The sequence below is a fragment of the Rhinopithecus roxellana genome, chromosome 6 (genome assembly GCF_007565055.1).
Source record: "Rhinopithecus roxellana isolate Shanxi Qingling chromosome 6, ASM756505v1, whole genome shotgun sequence".
Taxonomy (NCBI): domain Eukaryota; kingdom Metazoa; phylum Chordata; class Mammalia; order Primates; family Cercopithecidae; genus Rhinopithecus; species Rhinopithecus roxellana.
In genome coordinates, this window is record NC_044554.1 from 120,159,841 (window position 1) to 120,171,505 (window position 11,665).

Here is an 11,665-nt window from a genome sequence, read left to right on the forward strand (position 1 = left end):
CTTTATCTACACTGGGCAGGGGATGTTGAGTACTGCCTCTCATTCTTTATTGCACTTCAGAATTATCTGGGTGGTCTAAGAACAGCAATGATAAGTGATGCTTAGGCCCCAGAGATTTGAAACTAAATCTCTTGGGGGTAGGGCCTGGGCATTTGTAGCTTCTAAGGGTTCCCTACATGATTATGATGCACAGTGAGATTTGAAAAGCACAAGTGTGGCCGGGCATGGTGGCTCACACCTGTAATCCCAGCACTTTGGGAGGCTGAGGTGAGAGGATCACTTGAGGATAGGAGTTTGAGAGCAGCCTGTGTGAGATAGCGAGACCCTTTTTCTACAAAAATTTTTTTTGTTAACTGGGCATGGCGGTGCGCACCTGGCATCTTAGCTGCTTGGGAGACTGAGGTGGGAACATGGCTGAGCCCAGGAGCTCAAGGCTACAGTGAGTTAACGGTCACACCACTGCACTCAAGCCTGGGTGACAGCAAGATCCTGTCTCTAAAATAATAATAAATAAATGTTAAACTAATCTGTAAAATTCCTCGATTATTAGATTAATAGTAAATATGGGACTCTAATATCTGATAACAAGATTTTAATTCTTAATACTGTACATTAATTTTGCTTTTATAGTATCTTGACTTTTCAAAGATTTAGTGGTAATCATAAGTTAGGAACTGTTTATATTTGAAATATCTTGAGAATTTTTGGTTGTAATTGAACTTGTGGTTTTCATAAATTTTCCTTTTTCATTAACCATTTAACTTTGTATTAGATATCAGTAGCTGATCTTCCGGGTTTAATAGAAGGAGCACATATGAACAAAGGAATGGGCCACAAATTCCTCAAGCATATAGAAAGAACTAGACAACTACTTTTTGTTGTAAGTCATATGCATACTATGTGGTGATGTTCAAATAAATTGAAAACCAATGAATTTAGTTTTTCTAAGAATTTTTTTATAAATAAGAAAGAGGCCGGGTGCGGTGGCTCAAGCCTGTAATCCCAGCACTTTGGGAGGCCGAGATGGGCGGATCACGAGGTCAGGAGATCGAGACCATCCTGGCTAACATGGTGAAACCCCGTCTCTACTAAAAAAATACAAAAAAAAAAAAACTAGCCAGGCATGGTGGTGGGCGCCTGTAGTCCCAGCTACTCGGGAGGCTGAGGCAGGAGAATGGTGTAAACTCGGGAGGCGGAGCTTGCAGTGAGCTGAGATCCGGCCACTGCACTCCAGCCCGGGCGACAGAGCGAGACTCCATCTCAAAAAAAAAAGGAAAGTGGTAGCATATGTTACTCCACTAAGTCTTTTATAATACGGGGATGGAAGTGACATTGTTTACTATATCATATGTAAGTTTGGCCATACTGGCCAACGTGTATTTCCTTAAGATTTCCAACATACTACCGTATTATATAGTATCATAGTGTCTCTTTCATTCTTCATTGATGGTGCTAGAGTTATATATGAGATTGTCTTTACTCATACAGATTGTCTTATCCTAGTTTTTTATTAATGACTAATTTTATCAGAATAATTAAAGTTATCTTAACAGCTGTATTTCTGTTACTTATTTTGAATTACTAAATAACAAGTAGAATACAGAGAAATTGTTTTTAGCTTGAGATAGCAAAACATTTTAAAACATATAAATGTATAGCTATTCTTATGTTAAAGGCTGTCTCTTTCCTTCTCTTTTTTTAGGTTGATATTTCTGGATTTCAGCTTTCTTCTCACACTCAATACAGAACTGCTTTTGAAACCATAATACTGCTTACAAAAGTAGGTTTTCTGTTTTACTGTGTTCTGTATTTGGTCTAATATGTAGGAATATAAGACTATATGAAATAACATAATTACAGCCTATACATACTCTGCCTTTAAAGCTTTGATGTAAGTTAAAGAATTACTTAAACTTGTTGTCTCCAGTTCCTCTACATTCATTTACTCCTCGAACTACTGCAATGGATAAAACACTCCTGGGCTTCCAAATCCCTATTACATACTTCCCAGACTTTTATCTTGCTTCAGCTTTGGCACGTTGTCTAATTCTTCTTGTTTCTCATTCTTAGTTTTGTGACCTGTAATCTTCTGGTTCTATTTCTACTCTTAACAGTATTTCTCAGTCTACTTTTTAGGCTCTTTTTTTTTCTCATCCTTTAAGTAACATTATTCAAAGCTCTGTCCTAACCTTATTTTGCAAATCCACTCTCATTGCTTTAGTTACGATTAATAATATTGATAACTGCCAGATCTGTAGCTGATACCTAGATCTTTTCATTGTTCTTTTTTTATTTGAGACAGTCTTGCTTTGTCTGCCAGGCTGGAGTGCAGTGGTATGATCTCAGCTCTCTCTCTCTCCCGGGCTCAAGCGATTCTCCTGCCTCAGCCTCCCAAGTAGCTGGGATTACAAGTGTGTGCCACCACGCCCGACTAATTTTTGTATTTTTAGTAGAGACGGGGTTTCACCGTTTTGGCTAGGCTGGTCTTGAACTCCTCCTGACCTCAGGTAATCCACTCGCCTCGGCCTCCCGAAGTGCTGGGATTACAGGTGTGGGCTGCCGCACCCGGCTTTTGTTGTTCTTTATACCAGATGCCCACTGGACATCTTCTTTGATTGGATGTCCCATTAATCACTTAAACTTAATATGGATAAAAGTAAACTTTTTAAAAACTTTTCAGCCATCCCCATAACTTAGTGAATGTGTAAGCTATGATACACTGATTCTTCTCACCACCTACACAAGTGCTGTCAGTTTTTTATCCTAAATCTCTCTGAAATCCATCCTCTTGTCTTCATCTACACTGTTAAAATCATCAGTTCTTCTTACTGGAATATTGAATCTGGTCGTGTCCAGTCTCCCTGTGTCCTGCCTTGCTTCTCTCCAGTCCATTTTTTATATGGCAGCTAGAGTGATCTTTGTAAAAGCACCAGGCTGATGCTGATGTTTCCTGCCTAAAACACTTTGATATGGACCCCAATAGCTGTTAGGTTAAAGTCTAACCTGAGCATGATTTATGAAATCTGTAAATTTGGGCCCCTGCCTGGCAGTCCTCTGTAACCCTGTCCCCTAGATGCTATATTTCAGCCATGTGATTTCTCTCTAAGACAACATGATGTTGCTTACCTCCAGGACTTTATAGATCCTATTTCATTTGCCACTTCTTGTCTGTAATGATTAATACTGATGTGAACATTTGTGTACAGGTTTTTGTATAGACGTGTTTTCATTTCTCTTGGATATATACTTAGGAGTGGAATTGCTGGATCAGATGGTCATTCTTTGTTTAACATTTTGAGGAACTGCCAAACTATTCCGAATTGGTAGCACCATTGTGCCATTTTACAGTCCCACCATCAATGTATGAGAGTTCCAGTTTTTCCACATAAATGTCAACACTTGTTGTTGTCTGTCGTTTTTACTTTAGTCATCCTAGTGGGAGTGCAGTAATATTTTGTTATAGTTCTTATTTGCATTTCTCTTAAGATTACTGATGCTAAGAATCTTTTTATGTGCTTATTAGCTATTTTTGTGTCTTTGGAGAAAAGTCTGTTCAGATTCTGTGTGCATTACTATTTGTATTATTTGTCTTTTAATTGTTCAGTTTTAAGCATGTTTTATATTTTTGGAGATAAGTCCTTCTTTTTTTTTTTTTTTTTTTTTTTTCCGATGTCGCCTGGGCTGGAGTGCGGTGGCACGATCTTGGCTCAGTGCAACCTCCGTCTCCTGAGTTCAAGTGATTCTGCAGCCTCAGCCTCCTGAGTAGCTGGGATTACAAGCACGTGCCACCACACCTGTCTAATTTTTGATTTTTAGTAGAAGCAGGGTTTCACCATGTTGGCCAGGGTGGTCTTGAACTCCGGACCTCAGGTGATCCGCCACCTCAGCTTCCCAAAGTGCTGGGATTACAGATGTGAGCCACCATGCCTGGCTGGAAATAAGTCCCTTCTAAGATACATAATTTGAAAATATTTTCTCCCCTTCTGTGACTTGTCTTTTCACTTTTTCAGTGTATTTTTGTGTCTTCTTTGTGGCAAAAAACATTTATTTATTTAATTTTCCAGTTTTGTTAGAGTGTAATTGACATAAATTGTGTGTACTTGAAGTGTACAATTGATATTTGGATATATGTATATATGTATACATCGTGAAATGATTAAATCAAGCTAATTAACATGATCCGTCATGTTACCTTTTTTTGTGTGTGCTGAGAACATTTAAAATCTGTTTTAGCAATCTTCAAATATATAATACATTAACTATAGTCATCATACTGTACAATAGATATCCAGAGCTTATTCATCCCATTTAACTGAATCTTTGTTCCATTTGACCAATACCCCTCCATCCTTCCTCCCCCAAGCACCTTGGCAACCACCATTTTTTCTGCTACTATGAATTCAACCTTTTAAGATTCCACGTATAAGTGGGATTATGCAGTTTGTTTGTTTTTCTGTGCTTGGCTTATTTCACTTAGCATAGTGTTCTCCAGGTTCATCCATGTTGTTGTAAATGACAAGATTTTCTTTTTTAAAGGCTGAAGAGTATTCAGTTGTGTGTGTGTATATTACATTTTCATTATTCATCCATCGATGGACACTGAGGTTGATTCCATGTCTTGGCTATTATGAATAATGCTTCAGTAAAAATGGGAGTGCAGAGATCTCTTTGACATACTGATTTTATTTCCTTTGGATATATATCCAGAAGTGGGATTGCTGGATCATTTGGTAGTTCTATTTTTAATTTTTTGAGAAACCTTTATACTGCTTTTTATAATGGCTGTACTAATTTACATTCCCACCCAACAGTGTTCAAGCGTTCTTCTTTCTCCATATCCTTGATAATACTTGTTATCTTTTGTCTTTTTGGTAATAGCCATCCTTCCAAATGTGAGGAGCTATCTCATTGTGATTTTCCTTTTCATTCCCTAATGATCCGTGATGTTGAACATTTTTTCATACACATATTCACGTATTGGTCATTTGTATGTTGTTGAGAAATGTCAATTCAGGTTCTTTATCCATTTTTAAATCAGGTTTATATTACCCAAAGTGATCAACGGATTCAGTACAATCTGTATCAAAATTCTAATGGCATTTTTCACAGAAATAGAAAACAAATCTTAAAATTTGTATGGAACCACAAAAGACCCTGAATAGCCAAAACAATCTTGAGCAAAAAGAACAAAGCTGGAAGCTTCACATTACCTAATTTCAAAACCTACTACAAAGCTATAGTAATCAAAACAGCGTGGTACTGGCATAACAATAGACACATAAACCTATGGAACAGAATCCAGAGCTCAGAATTAAATCCATGCATTTACAGTTAATTTTCGACAAAGGAACCTAGAACACACAGTACGAAAAGGACAGTTTTCTTCTTCAATAAGTGATATTGAGAAAACTGAATATCCACTTGCAGAAAAATGAAATTAGACCCTTACTTCACACCATGTAAAAAATCAGTTCAAAGTTGATTAAAGACATAAACTCAAAGCCTGAAACCATAAAACCACTAGAAGAAAACAGAGAAGTTCCATGACATTTGTCTGAGCAATTATTTTTTTTAATGTGACCTCAAAGCACAGGCAACAAGAAGAAAAATAGACAAGTAGGATTGCCTCAAACTAAAAAGCTTCTGCACAGCAAAAGGAATAATCAGCAGAGTGAAGAGGCAACCAAGGGAATGGGAGAAAATACCTGTAAATCGTATATCTGATAAGTGGTTGATATCCAAAACATAAGGAAGCAAAACTCTCAATAGCAAGAAAACAACCCAAAATTTTTAATTTTGATGAAATGCCATTTGTTTCATTCTTTTCTTTCCTTTTTTTAAATTAAACTAAATATTTTTGTAGAGATGCAGTCTTGCTATGTTGTCAAGGCTTGTCTTGAACTCCTGAGCCCAAGTGATGCTCCTACCTCAGCCTCCTAAAGTGCTGAGATTACAGGCATGAGCCACCATGCCCAGCCTTATATATTTATTTATTTTTATTACAAACAGGGCCTCATTCTGTCATGTAGACTAGAGTGCAGGCATGATCCTAGCTCATTGCAGCCTCAAACTCCTGGTTGGTAGCCTTAAGCAGTCTTCCGCCTTTTATCTACTCTTTTAGTTGTGCTTTTCATGTTACATCTGAGAAACAGATGTTTAATCCAAGGCGACAAAGATTTATTCCTAAGTGCGTTTACTTTTTCCAAGAATCCTACAGGTATAACGTTCAGTGATCATTACTGACTTCTGAATTCTATCTGTGTGAAGTCCAGATACCCATATTTGACTCCAGACGCAAAATTACAACTGTCTCTAGGATATCATTTAAGCTAAAACATACTAACATGTGACCTAACCAGAATCATTTTTTGAAATTCTTCCTTTTGTTTTCTGTTGTTGGGATTTATTGCATTTCAGTGACGTGAATGGGCTTTAGATCACCCAGGTCATTGATGACCAAATACATAGTTTATACAGAAACCAATACTAAAATTATTGTGTTTTCTTTTTTGATTTAAAGGAGTTGGAATTGTACAAAGAGGAACTTCAGACAAAACCTGCACTCTTGGCAGTTAATAAAATGGACTTGCCAGGTGCTCAAGATAAGTTCCATGAATTGATGAACCAGCTCCAGAATCCTAAAGGTAAGCCTATTTATTCATTTAATTCTAATTTAAAGAATTATTACAATGTACAGAGAATGTTGTTATAATCAGTGGAAAAGAAAACTGACAGTTTCTGCTCTTAAAAGTCACGTTTGAAGAAAGAATGTACAAAACATGTAAATAACATTGTAACATAATAATTATCAAATTCTAGAATATTTGATATGGACAGTAAATTAAAGGAGACAAAAGAAAGATTAATTTGAACTAAAAAGGTCAGGCTTCATGAAGAATAAAACTTAAATTGGGCCCATAAAGCATATGTGGGATTTGAATAAAAGGAGGAAAAAGTCAGCATCTACCCTGTGAAGTCTTTCATTTTCATTAACATACTTCACAAGCTCTTCATTCCCCTAGTACTGTACATCATAAAATTAAAAACAGAAGAAGTTCTAAAGAAGTATGTTTCTTGGCAAAACTAACTCTATAGATAGTTTCTGAAGAGGATGAGTCTTCTGAAAAGAACTGCATTTTTCCTGTGTATGTGTGACACAGAAAAATAGAAGCTGTGACTCCAAAATGATTTATTTGTCTGGAATTTGCTTCTTGGACTATATGTAAAGTAACTTAAAGGGATTCTCCACAGTTTTGGATATTGACATTTTCAGAACACGTTGTGTCCTATGGCAATGATGATTTCATTCAGAGTCTAGTAGAGAACCTCATGCACAAATGAGGAAAAGTAGGGTGTATGGTATGTGGCTAACGTGTTTTTCAGTAATATGTCTCTTTTTATTCTTGGTAACAATTGTGGGAAAATAGATTATAGTGTGCTAAGACTGTCAGACAGCCCCAGAAGGTCCTTTCCTCTCAAAAATCTTTCCCCTGTGTAATTTACATGTTGGAGCTGTCCTTGAGTTAATAAATTACTCATGGGATATAAATATTCCCTAATACTAGATAGTCTTCATTCCTAATGACATTTGCTTTATAAAGTCGTTAGTTCTGTTTGCTAGTTGATCTTGCGGAGAAGGGAATTTTCAGAGGAAGTACCAAAAGTGGGGGTGACTCAGGAGTCCGTAGCTGTTCTGACCTATTGTGAAATAAAATATAGGCCCTTTAGTGATAATCCTGAGTTAGCCTCTCTGGACTTTCTTGGGGACCTTTGAATCTCAGAAAGCAAGCTCCATGTTGTCTTTTCCACCAGTCTGTTTCAGTTCAGCCTTTCTAGTTCATATCAGTTAATCCATCCAATCAGTATGCCATCTCCCCGGCCAATCAGTATGCCATGGTGACAGGGAAAAGGTAAAAGTAATATAACAATTGTTAGCCCATGTGGGGTGATAGATTGGACTCATCTGAAATTATCTTCCCTGAATTCTCTATAATCCCTCTTCAGTTTTTGTATGGATCCTAGCATCATTGATGATGAACCTATACTTTCGGGAAGTTAAAGGTCTCCAGTGTCCTGAGGCCAAGTAGAATGTCTCAAATTGTAAATGATGTTACTATTTTTACAGAAAGTGTCTTTCGGAGAATCAATGCTGCCTTGCCTTATTTAACCCCCTACACAAAATTTACTACTTCCTTAAGTAAGTCATTTTTGTGATTCATCTTCTATTCATACTTAGTTTGGTTTAAAATATATTCATCTAACAAGTGTATTTTGTGCCAAGAATCTTACCATAATCAATAGTAAAATCCAAAGCTCTGAGAACTTTAATTAGAGAGAAAAGGGGGAAAAAGGCATGAAAAATGCTAAGTTTTTGGTTCCCTGCTTCACAAATCAAACCAAAGTTTTAACTAACTTTCAAAAACAATGAAAATCTGCTTAGTTTGTGTTCTTTCTTTTAGATTTTCTGCATTTATTTGGAAAAAACATGACTCCAGAGAGGACTGTAGAATTCCAACATATCATCCCCATATCTGCAGTTACTGGAGAAGGAATCGAAGAATTAAAGAACTGTATAAGAAAGTCACTGGATGAACAGGCCAACCAGGAAAATGATGCACATCATAAGAAACAATTGCTTAATTTGTGGATTTCTGATACAGTGTCTTCTAGTGAGCCACCATCAAAGCATGCTGTTACTACTTCCAAAATGGATATAATTTAAATATATTAAAAATGGTATTAATGGAATAGTATTTAATGCTTAAAAACAAGGAAATCCTTTCGTCTGTGACAACCTGGAGGACATGTTAAGTAAAATAAGCCAGGCTTAGAAAGACAAATACTGCATAATCTCACTTACATGTGGAATCTTAAAAAGTTGAACTCATAGAAGGAGAGAACAGAATTTGGTTATCAAGGGCTGGTGGGGCAGTGGAGGATTGAGGAGATGGTCAAAATATGCAAAATTTTGGTTAGACAAGGAAACTGAGTTCAAGAGATCTATTGTACAGCTTGGTGACTATAATTAACAACAATGCATTTTGAAAGTTACTGAGTAAATTTTAAGTGGTTTTTCCAAAAAGCACATAAGGTAATGCACACTAATTGGCTGTATTGAGCCATTCCACAATGTATAGATATTTCAGACATGTTACACATGATAAATCCATAGTGTTTCTATGTCATTTTTAAAAATTATATTTAAATTTTTTATTTTGAAAGCTTCTTCACAGATCTTTTTTTTAGTATTATTACCTTCTGATTGATGTGTCATTGTTCAAGAACCATACCTTTTAAAGTTATCATTTTGTAATTAAGTACATCAACAGTAAAAAGTAACTAGTGGCCAGGCATGGTGGCTCACGCCTGTAAACCCAGCACTTTCGGAGGCGGAGGAGGGCAGATCACTTGAGGTCAGGAGTTCAAGACCAGCCTGGCCAACATGGCTAAACCCTGTCTCTACTAAAAATATGAAAAATTAGCCAGGCATAGTGGCACATGCCTGTTGTAGTCCCAGCTACTCTAGAGGCTGAGGCGGGAGAGTCGCTTGAACGCAGGAGGTGGAGGATACAGTGAGCCCGAAATCATGCCACTACTCCAGCCTGGGTGACAGAGCTGGACTCCATCTCATAAAAAAAAAAGCTAAAAAATTATATTTTACAAGTTTATGGCCAGCCCACCCTATAATAACATTCTCTGATATTCCTTTACTTAGGATGTCCCTATTGAGATCATTTTTTAAATTTATGTAAAGGATTCTGTAGATTATTATTAGAATGAACAATTCAGTTTTGTTTGTTTTTGAGCCTGTCTTGTACCTGGTTGCACTAAATATATAATAGTTACCTTTTGTGGAGATCTTAAAACCCTAAATTTGAACACGTGTTCAATAATAAAGATACAACAGAAACTAACGGATAGGTGTTTGTGATTTGAGCTTTTGGAAAATTTTCTTTTCTTGAGTATAATATTTTTTCCTGAATTGGAGGAGGCCGATCTATATGTTTTGTTTTTCTTTTGTCCTAGTCTGTTTCACTTTCTTTTGTCCTAATCTATTTAATTTCCCACTTTGTTATTTTAGTAAAGAGAGAATAAATAGAAAGTGCAGGCCAGCCATGGTAGTGCGGGCCAGACATAGTGGTACATGCCTGCAATCCTAGCACTTTGGGAAGCCAAGGCGGAAGTATTGCTTGAGCCCAGGTGTTCATGCCTGAGCAACATAGCGAGACCCTGGCTTTCTATAAAACAGAACGCAAACTTTAATGTTATCGACAATCAATATAAGAGATTGCAATTTCTGAATTTCTACCTGTTTCACAAATACAAATTGGACATTTTCCTTTTAAATGAGTTTTATTATAAAATGTACATATTGATTGTAAAAACAAAAAATTCAAACAGTACAAAAGCATATAAGTAAATAATAAAAGCTCCCTTCTTTGTGCATTAGGCCCCTCAGTTCTTCCCAGGGAAAATGATTGTTAATAGTTTACGTTCTTGCAGAAATTTTTATGCATAAATTTGTACCCAAATAAGTTAATTATATAAATTTTTTCCAACTTAATTTTTTTTTTTACAAAATAGTAACAAGTTAATGAGCTTTAAAAAAATTGTACTTCAGGCTAGGCATGGTGGGCTCATACCTGTAATCCCAGCACTTTGGGAGGCTGAGGCAGGAAGACCACTTGAGGTCAGGAGTTCAAGACCAGCCTGGCCAACATGGCGAAAACTCATCTCTACTAAAATACAAAAATCAGCTGGGCATGGTGGTGCGTGCCTATAATCCCAGCTACTCGGGAGGCTGAGGCAGGAGAATCGCTTGAACCCAGGAGGCGGAGGTTGCAGTGAGCTGAGATCGCGCCATTGCACGATCTTGCCTGGAGGATAAGAGGGAGACTTCTCAAAACAAACAAACAAACAAGAAAGTACTTCAAAAATTATTCTTCAATGCTGTTTTTAAATTAGAAATTATTTTGGAATTTAATGTTGCATACAGCCTGAGATAGGGCTATTCATCCTCTTGTATTAAAGAAAAATAATGCATTGTTCTCAGCTTAAATTTATTTCTGATTTGACAACATGAGTGACATTCTCCCAGTATTATTTCACTTGTATTTGTTTTATTTTCTGTTCCTGACTCCTACCTCCCATTCCAGTCCCCAAACTGGCGTTTGTATTTCTTCATTGCTCACGTATTTATTGAGTGTCTCTCCTGTACCAGGCATTGTCCAAGGTGCTGTATGTAACATGTTCACGAGGACAGGACCTACTGCCCTTGTATATCTTGCATTTGATAACAGAAACTGCCGGGGATTGGAATAGCCTCTTTCCTTAACAGGAAAAGAATAAGAGTGAGGAAAAACGTTTGGAATTTGTAGTGATCACAGTGACCAGGTTTTGTATTGGGTATGTTTTACATTTGTAACTTCAGTGCTATTTTTTTTAAGCTCCATTATTTTCTAAATGTAAGCAAGTGGCAATGTAAGGTTAGTTTCATCAGGTGAATGTGTGGCAAAGGGTAGTAGATGTGTGTTCAGGATTATTTGCCCTGTCAGTAGTGCCCAGGGTGCCACTCCATGACTAACTGAAACATTTTATTATGTGACTCACTAAGATGTTCAATTCATTAGTATTTTCTGGTTACTGAAAGTGTACTCTATGTACC

At 36.8% G+C, this 11,665-nt stretch overlaps 1 protein-coding gene across 1 annotated transcript in view; it reads left to right on the forward strand.

Annotated features, from left to right (window-relative positions):
• Positions 1 to 9,082, forward strand: part of GTPBP10 (GTP binding protein 10) — a 34,454-nt gene extending 25,372 nt beyond the window's left edge. The window contains exons 7-10 of the mRNA XM_010354657.2: positions 773 to 880; positions 1,703 to 1,780; positions 6,521 to 6,644; positions 8,460 to 9,082. Coding sequence (XP_010352959.1) covers positions 773 to 880; positions 1,703 to 1,780; positions 6,521 to 6,644; positions 8,460 to 8,722 — 573 coding nt within the window. The 3' untranslated portion in view covers positions 8,723 to 9,082. The remainder of the gene's footprint in view (positions 1 to 772; positions 881 to 1,702; positions 1,781 to 6,520; positions 6,645 to 8,459) is intronic.
• Positions 9,083 to 11,665: the final 2,583 nt, after the last annotated feature.